General features: G+C 39.5%; 1 protein-coding gene across 1 annotated transcript in view; it reads right to left on the bottom strand.

Annotated features, from left to right (window-relative positions):
• Positions 1-7,941, bottom strand: part of LOC113776827 (probable methyltransferase PMT18) — a 13,682-nt gene extending 5,741 nt beyond the window's left edge. Inside the window, exon 1 of the mRNA XM_027321884.1 lies at positions 7,605-7,941. Coding sequence (XP_027177685.1) covers positions 7,605-7,941 — 337 coding nt within the window. The remainder of the gene's footprint in view (positions 1-7,604) is intronic.
• Positions 7,942-16,201: the final 8,260 nt, after the last annotated feature.

Raw genomic sequence — 16,201 nt, 5'->3', positions numbered from 1 at the left:
GCAAGGCCCTAAGAAAGCGGTAACACATAGCACATAAGCATGCAAAAACATACCAAGTAAATCAAGCAAACAAACCCTAGCTATTGCATTAGGGGGGGCCTTACTACAATCTAAAGGGGAAATAAAAATAAAATAAACCTAACTATTACAATTTGGCATTTAAATGCCTTGCCAAATAATCAAAAATTAAACTAAAATAAATATACAAAATTAAGACGAATAAAGCGAATAAATAAATAAATAAAATGAAAACATTCAAAAGACATGCAATTAAACACATAAATCACATAAGTACACATAGGGTCAAATAAAGTAAAAATAAGGGATAGAGTGTACCTCCCTTGAGTTGGGCCCCTAATGGAGTGAAATTACTTATTTACCCTCCAAAATAAAAGAAAGAGTCAAAGCATCACTTTAATTAACAAAATCTCAAGGAATAAAATAAATATAAAATTGAATAACTAAACAAAGCATTCAAAATAAGTTAAACAACCCCTATTCATCCAATTAAAACAAACAAGGATCCGTTTAAAGGATTAAAGAAGATTCAAGGGATCAATTTATTATTACTATAAAAATTAAGAGTCTAACAGGGAATAAAAACAAAATTAAGGACCTAAGGTGAGACCCCCCAATCAAATGATAAAAAACACATAAAAACAAATGAAAATCAATTTGCTAGGATTAAACACCAAAGATTCCAAAATTTTACTAAAAATCGAAATTAAAGTCATAAATCTCTTAAAAGCTATGAAACCTCAAAAAATTCATCCCAAAAGCTCATGCATGTTTTGTTGAATAATCACATGAAAGCAAACCAAGGGAAAACAACATGTTAAAGGGGGCAAAATTGATTAACTTTCCAAAATTTCTGGGCCATAAGGGAACAAAGGGAGACTTGAGGGATTGGCATGCAACTTTTAGAAAACATTTACATGCATGCAGTCAAAAAACTTTTCGGCCAAAGCTGAAACTATTTCTTTCTGCTGTTTCTGCTATAGTTTTCATGCACAAGAGCTTCTGCAACTCCAAGCAACTTTCGGCAAACAAAAATAATCTATCTGCAAGCTTCATCCATAAAACCTTTGGCAAACAAAACTTGGACTAACTCTAATTAAAACATGTCTAAACATCACTAAACCAGGCAATTCTTAAAAGAGTTCCATGCAAGTTTACGAAGAACAGTTTTCTTCTTCATTAACAAATGCTTCTGCAATTTTACTTCCGCAACGTGTTTCTTTATTCTACCAGGTAGACTAAATGCACAAACTCAAGCCAAACTCCCTAGTTTACCAATCTAAAATCAACAAAGCTTCAACTCGTTCAAATAACATCATTCGAGCACAATCATCTATCTCTAGAAAATCCATTCACAGCAGCTAGACATAAAATGCAGCAATGGTGCCAAAGGAGGAAACTTGCGGTGAATCCAATTAAACAACAGCAACTCTGGGCTACTTGAGTGTTTGCACAACAATAAGCACAACAACAAAGGAAAGAAATAAGATGACAGCATGCATGCAAAGCATCAAAGCAAGCATTCTCTTGCAACATGCCTTCGCAGCTTGCTGCAACTTTGCAAGATTCTCTAACAAAATCATTCGCAAACTCAAACCAAAAAAAAACTATACATTTGTCAATCTAAAAACCACAAGAACTTCATCCCATTTTGATTAATGTAATCCAAACAAATCGTTTGAGTATCCAAACAGAAATCTCACAGCAGTAGAAAATTAGACAAAGGTCAGCATCTTGTAGCTTAAGATGGAAAACGTCAAAAGCCAACATTCACTTAACCAAACCCCAGGACCATTGAGCATTGACCCATCCTAATCTTTTGATGAACTCAAACCACAAAAGACAGCTTTTTGCAATATCCGAAGCAAATAAGACCCAAGGAAAACAATTCATTCAAGGAAAAAGGAAAAGCTCACGCAATAATTCTGAAACTTCATGAAAGTTTCAGTCAAAGGAAACTATCTCCATTTATAAACAATGAGGGACATAAACTAGTATGGGAGAGGCTCAGAAACCATCACCTGAATTGCTGGGGCCAAAGCAAGAGTTTCTGCTGCGTTTTCGTTCGGTGCAGTGGAGGCGGAGCAGCTCCTTTGTGGCCAGATTTGACGATCTTCCTGTTGTTATTTGCGACCAATTTCTGAACAAGAAACCCTCCCCTTACTCCCCACTTGGTGCAGAAACAAAAATCTGCTCAAATTAAGCAACCAGGAAGGAGATAATCAAGCCTCAAGGTGTGCCGAAAATCAGCCCACCTGATGAAATTTCTGCAGCAAACAATTTTCCTTTTTTCCTTCTTTTCTTCCTGCTTTTTTTCTAATTTTTTCCAGATCCTTCCCAGGCTCCCCCCCCTTTTTTTTTTGTTTCTTCCTTTTCCTCCTTCCTTTCTCCTCACTTTCCCTTGTTCGTTCTTCCCCCAAAAACCTTACGGCTGAAACCCTTTCTTCCTACTTGCCCAAAGCCCGTAACTTTCCTATATTTCCTGGTTCTTTCTTTCCGTTGCTGTTTTTCCTTCTTCCTTTCTTTCAACCCGTCACCTTCTTGCAACCCCAGATCCTCTCTTGTGTCTTCGTCACCTTTTTTAGTGCCCCCCAAGCTCGAAGCTTTCTTCTTCCTCCGCCGAAGCTATTTCCTTCTTAGTTCAATCTCTCAACCGCCACACCAGCTCTCCCCATCTCTCTTGTTTTTTTTTTCAAACCCTAGTTTTTCTCTTTTCCTAGCTGCCATAGCCTCTATTCTTTTTTTCTTCCAGACTCTCTATCATCCCTCTTTTCTTCCTTCTGCCGCCACCTTTTTGGTTTCTTACCCGCAGCTTTCTCTTCCTCGAGCTCCCTCTGCTCCCTCTCTTCCTTAGTTCCTTTTCCATTTTCTTTTTGCTCTGTCCCACACTTCCCTTAGCTTTCTTTCTCAGCCCGTTCACTCTATTCTCTCCCCTCACGCACTCCTTCCCTCCAGCCATCATACACTTCACTCTCAGCTCCCAAAAACCCCTTCAGCCGCCAACCTTAGCTTTCCTTTTTATATCCCCCCTTCACCCTTAAACCTCATCTTAATGGTTTATAAACCATCTCAGCTTACCGCGCCTTCCTCAACCATTAGATTACTTTCTCCATTTCTATGCCCTTCTCTGGTGGTAGATGAGAGCCAAGTGGTATGGATTTAATATGATCCAACGGCAAAGCAAAAATTACGGGAAAAAAAGAATGGGGGAAAAATGGGATAGAACCGAGCTGCATTTTACTTATGTACTGCCGTGCCTAATTTTCTGATATGAAACTAAAGAAATATTTGCCCGTGTGAGCTTGCCTTCTCTTTTCTTTTTTTTTTCTTCTTTTTTTTTCTGAAATTTAGTAGATAAAAAGAAATGCTTTTAAATCAATTAAAATAAAATAAGAGACATTGAAACAGGAATAAAATAAAATAAAATAAAATAAACCTAAAATTGAAACAAATAAATCTAAAATTAAACTAATTAAATAAATAAAGTTCGAAACCAAAAATTTGGTGTCTACAGTTTGCCCCTCTTTGTCTGAGTTTTGGAAAAACTTGAGACAAAGAAATAGACACCAAATACTTACTTGTGTTATTCGGCTGCAGCTACTCAAACGACTGCCGTTTTTGAAATGATAACTGACCCCTTTAACAAAATAATTTTGAAATGGGACTGACCCAAACGAGAAATTTAAAACGGGACTGACCCGAACCAGAAAAATGGGGACTGACTCGAACCAGAAATTTAAAATGGGACTGACCCAAACAGAAAATTTAAAAGGGGACTGACCCCAACAAGAAATTTAAAAGGAGGACTGACCCTAACAGGAAATTTAAATCGAGGCTGACCCAAACAAGAAATTTAAATGGGACTGGCCCGAACAGAAAATTTAAATCGGGACTGACCCGAACAGGAAATTTAAATGGGACTGACTCGAATAAGAAATGAAGTGCTCACTAGTGGGCCTAACCCAAGTTTAGTGGCAATGAAACATGAAATGCACGCTAGTGGGACTGACCCATGTTTAACGGCAAAGAAAATGAAATGGACACTAGTGGGACTAACCCATGTTTAGTGGTAATGAAAATGAAATGCACGCTAGTGGGACTGACCCATGTTTAGCGGCAATGAAAATGAAATGCACGCTAGTGGGACTGACCCATGTTTAGCGGCAATGCAAATGAAATGCTCACTAGTGGGACTAATCCATGTTTAGTGGCCATGCAAAATGAAATGTTCACTGGTGGGACTAACCCATGTTCAGTGGCGGTGAGAAATGAAATGCACACCAGTGGGACTAACCCATATTTAGTGGCAATGCAAATGAAGTGTGTAACGGCCCCACTTCTCCCTAGGGCGTACCCCAGGGTATCGGCGGGCCGCCTGCCCAGCTCTCGCCGGGACTCAGTCAGTCACTATAAGAAAAGAGAATAAAATCCACAAAACAATCGAAATAACAATAATTCCAAACTTAAACGTAAACTTATATACATTACTGTCTCAATGGAAGTACAACTGTCAAAATATAGGTTCTCAATTCCCCATACAACTAGCCCGTGCCAAGCACTAGGGCGAGAACCTTTACAAAAGAAACCGAAGTGCTAAAACGGCTAATCTATTCGTAGCTTCCATCCTCGCACGTCTTCCCCTGCTAAGGAAAACAAAACTAAAGGGATGAGCTGGAAAGCTCAGTGAGGTTCCGTACACATAGGCAACAAGAGAAACAAATGCATGTAAACAACAATTCACGATACAAGTACAATAAAGCGATAAACACATTCATTAAAAGGATACGTGCTCACAAGGAGCCATTCGTGCATTCATTCATTCTCCTTCCATTCTCCTTCCTTCAATCATTTGAAAATACATTTTGTATAAGTAAAACCCCTCATTCATTCATTCATTTCATTCACCCCGTCCCTGGCTTTTGGCCAGGCTCCACCAACCTACAGGGTAATACTCGAGTATACCGAATCGTTCACCCAAGTTCCTAATCGCTCGACCGAGTCCGACTGGCTCGAGACGACCGGTAACAAGGGGCTATGGCCAGTTCAGCCCGAAGGCCTACATTCATGCACAATTAACATTTCAATCGCTCAATCATTAAAATTCACAATCATTTAGGCTAAGTGCGGTAAAGTACACACTCGCCTCGAAAATCGTTTTAGCAATCATTGAAAGCGTTTAACATGTTATCAATCATTCAAACAAGCCATATAATCAGGAAATATAACAAATAAGGAACACTCACCTATACACGCAAAATAACGCCCACTTCTCAATCACCACGGAAACCTAAAAGGCCACAAAGACCACATTACAATCCATCTAACATGATTTAGATGAAAACAACCAAAACCCGACTACTCGCGAGTAAACGTATAAAAGGACTTTCAAAGTGTAAAGAGGGCGTTTGGATCCGTGAATAAGAATAACCCTAATGCAATCCAAACCAAAAGGGTTATAAAATCTCTAACGAAAAACATTTAACCATAACAAATCAAAATCCCAATAGATAGGCTAAGGAAATATTCTCTTGGAATTGTAAAGAATCATTCGTGCAGCTACAAGCCACTATATATTCAAGTAGTGGTTATATAATAAGGGTTTTGATGAGAATCATATGGAAAAGAGGACTCGTAAAACTTTACTTGAAAGTAGTTCACTTGTGGCCGAGAAAACCCTAACTTGGCCGATAAAACCCCTAATTCAAACCTCTTTATTTTGAATACGGGGTAAGTAAACATTTGGTGGTTCAAATCGAAGAGGTAACATGTTTTCGAACGGTAAAATGGTCACATTAGTTGCCTTGCGGAAATATACAAGTTTAACTAGAACTTAGCCCTCGAATCAATATTTGAAAAACCCAAATGCAATTCTCAAGGAAATACACCCAATTTGATACAAGATACATTTCCAACCACTTTAACTTATTCAATTTCCAAGAAAACAAACGGACGGCATGTCCCTTGTGTTTACCTATTTTCCAGCCATTAATGGCTTCATTATTTTTTTCTCAAATCAGTCCCAACGTGTCATATAGCATAATCCCATCCAAAAGCCATTCACTAGGCTTACAAGTCATATAAATACACAATAAATACAAAGAGCAAGCTAGAAACATTTCCGGATAAAAACAGTTTTGACATCATTTTTGCGGTTTTGGCACCAATGGTGCTACGATTATCGGATGAGGGTGCAAGACCCACCATCTCGAAGCTAAAAGACAGGGCTACAACAATGTAGAAGGCTACTCAGTCCAAATCCTAGTACAACTAGGTCAAACGTGCCAAATACTAAACCAGAATTACCAAAACAGGTTTGCAAAACACACAAAACTGTAATAAACACAACTCAGTCTATACAAGTCCAAATGCCGAAATTCCAAAGGCATAAGTTAGCTAAGACATCCAGCTACATTTCATCAGAAGACACCAACTTCAAAATCCAAACCAATGCCAGTCAAAACAACCAAATACAAACGCATTTTTCACAGTCTGAGCAACCCAGATCAGCAATAGTAAAATCGACATATCTCTCTCTACACTAATCCAAATGACCTGAAATTTTGCAGGCACTTTAACCTCATCAATACCTACAACTTTCATGTTTTGTGAAAATTCCAATTGGGCCTCTATCTATGAGATATAAATTCGGACAGAATGAAGAACATTGAAACCTAGTCTTCCCAATTTTCCTTCCAAACCAAACTTGCTTGCAAATAACCATCATTCACACCTCCTAGCCTCATTCGATAACATTTACATTCATCATACTTGGCCACATAGACAAAATCATATGCAAACAGAAAAATCATAATTAAATAGAAAACTTCACCATAATCAACCCCAAATCAAGATATAACTCACAAAATAACATATCCAACCCTTACAATTCACAATTTAACCATTAGCAATGCAAGAGAGAACTTTCTTAATCATCTTACCTCACAACTCAAGAAGACTAGTAATTCCAAGCTTCCCCTTTAAAATCACTCCACCCAAAAGCTTTAACCTTCCAAGAAGCTCACTTGTACGGAGGGAATTTAAATTCTATCGGTGAAGTTCCAAGATTGAAGCAAAAATCAAAGATGAAGATTGAAGAGTTTTTTCTCTCTTTGCTCTCAAAGCTCACGGCTGAACAAGAAGAGAAATGAGATATTTTGGTGATCAAAAGTGATAAGAAGGAAGAAAAAACGCTGGTCAAACCAGCTGTCCTGTCACAATCCGGCCGGTTTCTGGCCGGATTCCTGGCCGGATATGAGGCAGAGACGAAACTCATTTTTTTTCAAAACTTCTCCACAATCCGGCCAACAATCCGGCCGGATTCGGTCCTTCAGCATTTTCGCAAAATTTTTCCTCTTTTCCAAGTTTGATTGCCACGCTCAATTGTACTTCTAACACGTACACATACATACAGAGCTCATACATAATTGCACATAACAACAAAGCCTTCCCGTTTTTAAAACGATTAGTGAACAATACTTCAATTAAACGGGAACAAGAGTAAACCAAAACACTTAGAAAATATGCAAGGTTTAGGGTTCTCACACTCTCCCCCCCTTAGGAAATTTCGTCCTCGAAATTTTTCTCACCTTCATTAGCCTCAGGCGAGTCAGGAACCGTTCGGTTGTCTAATGCATATGCTTTGGCCGGTACATTTGTTCGGTTCACTTTTTCTTTCGTCGGTTTTGCTTTAGTCCCATCCAGTGACTGAGTACTACCCTCACGTAGATGCCTCCTCGGACAAGTGCTCACTTGATGCTCACTGCTTCCACAAATTAGACATTTCCCCCCTTTTCGCCAACAAGCATCCTCGGTGTGGTTGGCCTTTCCACAGTAACCACAAATCAAGGGAGAGGTCACCTTTTGACTATCTTGAGAAATCTCCTTAGATCCAATTTGACTTCCTTTAATAGACCTCTCTTCCATCGCCCTTATTGTCCATGGCGGATAGGATAACTGGCTCCCCTTTTGAACTTTAGACGGCGCTGTTTCACTAAACTCTTCTAATCCACTGCCCGATGCACCTCTTTTCCGAGTTTGGGAGGCCTTTATTTGTGCCTTGGCTCTCTCGATTCGTTGAGCCTTCTCAAGGGCCTCCGTAAAGGTATTCACTTGCGCGGCTGCCAACGCCTCTTGGATGTCCAGGTTCAATCCTTGTATGAACCGCCTCACTCTTCTCGGTTCCGTAGCTACGAATTCGGAGGCAAACTTGGATAGTTTGGTGAATTTTGTTTCGTATTCAGCCACACTTAATGTCCCTTGGCGTAGTCCAATAAATTCGCCCTCCCTCCTTTCTTGGACTAAAGGTGGGAGGTACTTCTCGTTAAACTCCCTGATAAAGTTCGCCCAGGTCCATACGGTTTGCTCTCTTTCCCACTTTGCTCTAATTACGTTCCACCATGCTCGGGCCGGTCCTTCAAATTGAAACACTGCAAAATTCACTTGTCTCTGTTCTGTGTAGTTCAAAGCTGTGAAAATGTTAACCATAGCCTCTAACCATTGCTCGGCTATGTCCGGATCAGGTCCTCCAAGGAATTTCGGAGGATTAAATTTCTGAAATCTCTCAAGGGCCCGATCATCTCCTATTTCAGGGTTCTGGGGTTGATTTACAGGTACTTGACCTTGTTGATCCACCAACCGCGCTAAAATATTTGCCATTTGTTGAATTGCCGTCGCCATTTGGTCTCCGGCCTCAACTCTAGGTTCTTGTTCTTGTTCGGCGGATGTTTCCCTTTCTACTCTAGGTTCTGGGGTCCGTTTAGTTCCACGGCCTCGACCACGTCCCTGACTACGTCTCCCGTCCATATTTTTTCTTCCTTTTCTTTTTTTTTTTTCAAAAGTAATTTAATAAATAAAGGCGATAAGATGACTAAAGCAACAAAATCGAGGTACCAAGTACACAAGTAACATATTTGCACATAGCACTCCATATATCAAATCAATTACACAAGTACGTAACAAGTCAGGAAAACATTCATACACACAATTACAGCAATGGACGTCATATACTAAGAATATACGGGCGAATTAAACGAGGATGTGATGTGTCGTCCTAGTTTCAGCTAAGGTAACCCCGTCCGGTCTCTCACGTCACTTACTGTTCACACTGGATATCCCTTAACCTCTAGTACTCACCTCTAGTACTCATTGTAGTTGGACAAAGCCTGTTCATGGTCCCAAAATATAAATCTCATATACTTAACATCATCTCAACTCTGGAGTACTCGGGTACGAGAATCCGAAATAAGATAATTCACCTCTCGAGCTGGCCAGTCCCAAGAGTAAACCATCTACAATCGGAATTCCTCCCAGACGTACCTATCTATTGTCCTTAGATACCACGAGAAAGATTTAAGGCCTATAACATTCACAATTCAAAACTTATGCTCCAACGAGCACTTAATCCATCATACCTATTTATCACTCAGTCCAGGCTCACTCCGCGCAGAGACCACGCGAAGCAGGCTCTGATACCAACTGTAACGGCCCCACTTCTCCCTAGGGCGTACCCCAGGGTATCGGCGGGCCGCCTGCCCAGCTCTCGCCGGGACTCAGTCAGTCACTATAAGAAAAGATAATAAAATCCCCAAAACAATCGAAATAACAATAATTCCAAACTTAAACGCAAACTTATATACATTACTGTCTCAAAGGAAGTACAACTGTCAAAATATAGGTTCTCAATTTCCCCATACAACTAGCCCGTGCCAAGCACTAGGGCGAGAACCTTTACAAAAGAAACCGAAGTGCTAAAACGGCTAATCTATTCGTAGCTTCCATCCTCGCACGTCTTCCCCTGCTAAGGAAAACAAAACTAAAGGGATGAGCTGGAAAGCTCAGTGAGGTTCCGTACACATAAGCAACAAGAGAAACAAATGCATGTAAACAACAATTCACGATACAAGTACAATAAAGCGATAAACACATTCATTAAAAGGATACGTGCTCACAAGGAGCCATTCATTCATTCATTCATTCTCCTTCCATTCTCCTTCCTTCAATCATTTGAAAATACATTTTTGTATAAGTAAAACCCTTCATTCATTCATTCATTCATTTCATTCACCCCGTCCCTGGCTTTTGGCCAGGCTCCACCAACCTACAGGGTAATACTCGAGTATACCGGATCGTTCACCCAAGTTCCTAATCGCTCGACCGAGTCCGACTGGCTCGAGACGACCGGTAACAAGGGGCTATGGCCAGTTCAGCCCGAAGGCCTACATTCATGCACAATTAACATTTCAATCGCTCAATCATTAACATTCACAATCATTTAGGCTAAGTGCGGTAAAGTACACACTCGCCTCGAAAATCGTTTTAGCAATCATTGAAAGCGTTTAACATGTTATCAATCATTCAAACAAGCCATATAATCAGGAAATATAACAAATAAGGAACACTCACCTATACACGCAAAATAACGCCCACTTCTCAATCACCACGGAAACCTAAAAGGCCACAAAGACTGAAATCAAGAAATACCCGACTACGCGCGAGTAAACGTATAAAAGGACTTTCAAAGTGTAAAGAGGGCGTTTGGATCCGTGAATAAGAATAACCCTAATGCAATCCAAACCAAAAGGGTTATAAAATCTCTAACGAAAAACATTTAACCATAACAAATCAAAATCCCAATAGATAGGCTAAGGAAATATTCTCTTGGAATTGTAAAGAATCATTCGTGCAGCTACAAGCCACTATATATTCAAGTAGTGGTTATATAATAAGGGTTTTGATGAGAATCATATGGAAAAGAGGACTCGTAAAACTTTACTTGAAAGTAGTTCACTTGTGGCCGAGAAAACCCTAACTTGGCCGATAAAACCCCTAATTCAAACCTCTTTATTTTGAATACGGGGTAAGTAAACATTTGGTGGTTCAAATCGAAGAGGTAACATGTTTTCGAACGGTAAAATGGTCACATTAGTTGCCTTGCGGAAATATACAAGTTTAACTAGAACTTAGCCCTCGAATCAATATTTGAAAAACCCAAATGAATTCTCAAGGAAATACACCCAATTTGATACAAGATACATTTCCAACCACTTTAACTTATTCAATTTCCAAGAAAACAAACGGACGGCATGTCCCTTGTGTTTACCTATTTTCCAGCCATTAATGGCTTCATTATTTTTTTCTCAAATCAGTCCCAACGTGTCATATAGAATAATCCCATCCAAAAGCCATTCACTAGGCTTACAAGTCATATAAATACACAATAAATACAAAGAGCAAGCTAGAAACATTTCCGGATAAAAACAGTTTTGACATCATTTTTGCGGTTTTGGCACCAATGGTGCTACGATTATCGGATGAGGGTGCAAGACCCACCATCTCGAAGCTAAAAGACAGGGCTACAACAATGTAGAAGGCTACTCAGTCCAAATCCTAGCACAACTAGGTCAAACGTGCCAAATACTAAACCAGAATTACCAAAACAGGTTTGCAAAACACACAAAACTGTAATAAACACAACTCAGTCTATACAAGTCCAAATGCCGAAATTCCAAAGGCATAAGTTAGCTAAGACATCCAGCTACATTTCATCAGAAGACACCAACTTCAAAATCCAAACCAATGCCAGTCAAAACAACCAAATACAAACGCAGTTTTCACAGTCTGAGCAACCCAGATCAGCAATAGTAAAATCGACATATCTCTCTCTACACTAATCCAAATGACCTGAAATTTTGCAGGCACTTTAACCTCATCAATACCTACAACTTTCATGTTTTGAACAAAGTCCAATTGGGCCTCTATCTATGAGATATAAATTCGGACAGAATGAAGAACATTGAAACCTAGTCTTCCCAATTTTCCTTCCAAACCAAACTTGCTTGCAAATAACCATCATTCACACCTCCTAGCCTCATTCTATAACATTTACATTCATCATACTTGGCCACATAGACAAAATCATATGCAAACAGAAAAATCATAATTAAATAGAAAACTTCACCATACTCAACCCCAAATCAAGATATAACTCACAAAATAACATATCCAACCCTTACAATTCACAATTTAACCATTAGCAATGCAAGAGAGAACTTTCTTAATCATCTTACCTCACAACTCAAGAAGACTAGCAATTCCAAGCTTCCCCTTTAAAATCACTCCACCCAAAAGCTTTAACCTTCCAAGAAGCTCACTTGTACGGAGGGAATTTAAATTCTATCGGTGAAGTTCCAAGATTGAAGCAAAAATCAAAGATGAAGATTGAAGAGTTTTTTCTCTCTTTGCTCTCAAAGCTCACGGCTGAACAAGAAGAGAAATGAGATATTTTGGTGATCAAAAGTGATAAGAAGGAAGAAAAAACGCTGGTCAAACCAGCTGTCCTGTCACAATCCGGCCGGTTTCTGGCCGGATTCCTGGCCGGATATGAGGCAGAGACGAAACTCATTTTTTTCAAAACTTCTCCACAATCCGGCCAACAATCCGGCCAAGAACTGGCCGGATTTCCGGCCGGATTCGGTCCTTCAGCATTTTCGCAAAATTTTTCCTCTTTTCCAAGTTTGATTGCCACGCTCAATTGTACTTCTAACACGTACACATACATACAGAGCTCATACATAATTGCACATAACAACAAAGCCTTCCCGTTTTTAAAACGATTAGTGAACAATACTTCAATTAAACGGGAACAAGAGTAAACCAAAACACTTAGAAAATATGCAAGGTTTAGGGTTTCACAAAGTGCACTAGTGGACTGACCCAAACGGCTAGTGGTAGTGTAAATGATGCTCACTAGTGGGACTGACCCAACGCTAGTGCAGTATAAATGAAATGCACGCTAGTGGGACTGACCCATGTTTAGCGGTAACGAAAACAAAAAGCACACTAGTGGGACTAACCCATGTTTAGTGGCAAAGAAAACAAAATACACGCTAGTGGGACTGACCCATGTCTAGCGAGAATGAAAACAAAATGCACACTAGTGGGACTAACCCATGTTTAGTAGCAAAGAAAATAAAATGCTCACTGGTGGGACTAACCCATGTTCAGTGGCAGTGGAAACAAAATGCTCACTAGTGGGACTGACCCATGTTTAGTGGCGATGAAAATAAAATGCACACTAGTGGGACTGACCCATGTTTAGTGGCAATGAAAAATGAAAATGCTCACTGGTGGGACTGACCCATGTTCAGTGGCAATGAAAATGCTCACTGGTGGGACTGACCCATGTTTAGTGGCGGCAAAAATGAAATGCTGGTATGTATGAAGAAACTGTATAAGACTTACTTGGAAAACGAATGCTCAACTGGAGCTTCACCATCTTGTGCCTAAAGGAGTAAATATTGTGGCATTGCGAGAGATAACCGAGCAATTGGAAATCGTCAAAGCTCAAAAAAAATGACTGGTTCTATACTCGTTGCCAGATCAAGGATAGAGTTTGCAGCTTAGCCATTGATAAGAGTTGTGAAATTAACCTCGCAAGTACTGTCTTGGTTGAAAAATTGAATCTTCCAATCATTGATCATCTTCGACCTTACAAATTGCAAAGTGCTAGTGGTGATATTTGGGTTACTAAGCACACACTTGTTCCTTTTCCTATTGGCCAATACGTGGATGAGGTGTTGTGTGATGTAGTTCCCATTCTATGACGGCCCCACCTCCCCCTAGGGCGTACCCCAAGGTTCGGCGGGTCGCCTGCCCAGCTCTCGCCAGGACTCAGTCGATCACTCCAGTTCTCAATTAAAATCGGAATAAAACCACAAGAATAAATAGGCAACTATCCAAAACTTAAAGCGGAACTTATATACATTGCCATCCCAAAAGAGAGTATAAACATCGAATATACAAAGGTTCTCAATCCTTCATATGTCCAGCCCGTGCCAAGCACTAGGGCGAGAACCATTACAACAGAACTAAACTGGCTAGTCTATGCTCTCATCCTGCTCGCCATCCCCTGTTAAGGAAAACAAAACTAAAGGGATGAGCTTGAAAGCTCAGTGAGGTTTCGAACACATATACAAGTAATAAACCCAATACATTAACCCATAATTCAAGAAAACATTTACAATACAAAGCGATAAACACATTCATTAAAAGGATACGTTCGTTCATTCGTTCGTTCGTTCGTTCTCCTGTCATTCCCCTTTCCTTCATTCATTTGAAAATGCATTTTTCGTTTATACATAAAACCCTCGTTCGTTCGTTCATTCGTTCATTTCATTCACCCTTTCCTGGACATTGGCCAGGCTCCACCAACCTCCACCAACCTACAAGGTAATACTCGAGTATACCAAACGTTCACCTAGGTCACCATATCGCCCGACCGAGTCCGCTTCTGGCTCGAGTCGATCGGTAACAAGGGGCAGTGGCCAGTTCAGCCAAAAGGCTTACATTCATGCACAAGTAGCATTTCAATCGTTCAATCATTGAAAAGTTCACAATCATTTAGGCTGAGTGCGATAAAATACACACTCGCCTAGAAAACTCGTTTTGGCTAATCATTGAAAGCGTTTAACATGTTATCAGTCATATATAGAAGCCATATAATCAAGAAACATAACAAACAAGGAACACTCACCTATACAAGCAAAATAACGTCCAATTCCTCAATCAGCAATGAAACCTAAAATTAAGCAAGAGAACATATTACAAATTATCTAGTAAATCAACTAGGTAAAATTAAAGAAAGTCCGACTAATTACTAGTAGGACGTATAAAGATGATTCTTAAGTGAAAAGAGGGTATTTGAATCTGTGATCGGAAATAATTAGGGTTTCGTAATCCAAGCGTGAAACCAAATTCAAAAGGGTCATAAAATTTTCCAATGGAAATCCTTGAACTAACGACAAGTCGGAATCCAACTAGATAGGCTAAGAAATACTGTTTTCGGAATCATTTATACGGTTCAAAATCATCTCATATTCAAGTAGATATTATAGACTAAATGCCTTAATGAAATTCATGTAAAAGGGAGGCCAAAATACTCAAGAAAAACCCTAAACCACTCCTCTTTATTTGGGTAAGAGTAAGTAAATATTTGGAGTTTCCAATTGAAGAAGGATCATGTTTTAAGATGGAAAAACAGTCATAGGATTTGCCAATCGAAAATATATAAGTTCAAATAGAAACTTAGCTCTTAAGCGAAAATTTGGGCAGCACGCCCTTTGTGTTTACCTATTTTTCAGCCATTTATGGCTTCATTATTTTTCCTCAACCAATCCCAAAGTCATACATATCATAGATTCAAGTCAATAGCCGTTCCATAGGCTCAAAACAATATAAGAACAAGAATTAAACTAATAACAAGTGCGGAAATGCAATCTAGCAAAAGACAGATTTGACGTGTGGTTGCGGAAAGAACACATCCGAGGCTACGCTTATCAGATTGGGATGAATCTTATGCCGTTTCGAAGCTAAGACACAGGGCTACAATTTTCATGAAGATCACTTAGTCCAGTTTCCAATGCAACCTAGTCAAATTCCCAATTTACAGAACCAAAATCCAACTAGTCGGATAATTAACCGCACTACATTTAAATGGCTATATCTCAGGTTACCAAGGTCCGATTAAGGTGTTCTTGGAGGCGTTTAAAAGCTAAGACAGAACACTAAAACTTTCATGTTTTGGCCATTGGCTAAATTAGTACGTATCATAGTGAACAAACACGATTAACTGGATGAATTGTCGAACACGGGTCACTGGAATGCATCCTAGGGCAGCGAGAGTATTTTGCCCTTTTCTCAGTCTACATTACTCCGATTGGGCTGAAATTTTGTAGGCACCTATAAAATACCATTTCTACAACTTTTATGTTTAGGCCAAGCCTAATTCGGCCTCTAACTATGAGTACTAAAACCGGGCAGAACTGAACTGAAATTTTCCAGAAATCTGGGATTCTTGCAATCAATTGCTAATTTCCTTATTTTTGGCTTGCTTCACTACCTTAACTTCCCATATCAGATTATAAACATCAAAGCCCCAATTTTTAAGCACTAGAAAAATTATAGGAAAGCTGTAAAAATTCCAATAAAAATGGAAAATCATGATCCAAGCCTCTATTTCACCACATACATCAATAATTCAACCATATGTGACATATTTAGCAACTAATCGCGAATTTAATCGGAGAGTCAAGGTTCTAGCATGTATACCTTTCTAAGGAGACTAGAAACAAGTGTTTAAGGCCTTTGTTCCTCAAGTAAATTACACCGGTAGGTAGCACTTGAGCTA

The sequence above is a fragment of the Coffea eugenioides genome, chromosome 7 (genome assembly GCF_003713205.1).
Source record: "Coffea eugenioides isolate CCC68of chromosome 7, Ceug_1.0, whole genome shotgun sequence".
Taxonomy (NCBI): Eukaryota; Viridiplantae; Streptophyta; class Magnoliopsida; order Gentianales; family Rubiaceae; genus Coffea; species Coffea eugenioides.
Note: the sequence above shows the minus strand (reverse complement) of the source record. Positions and strands in the feature narration are given on the sequence as shown.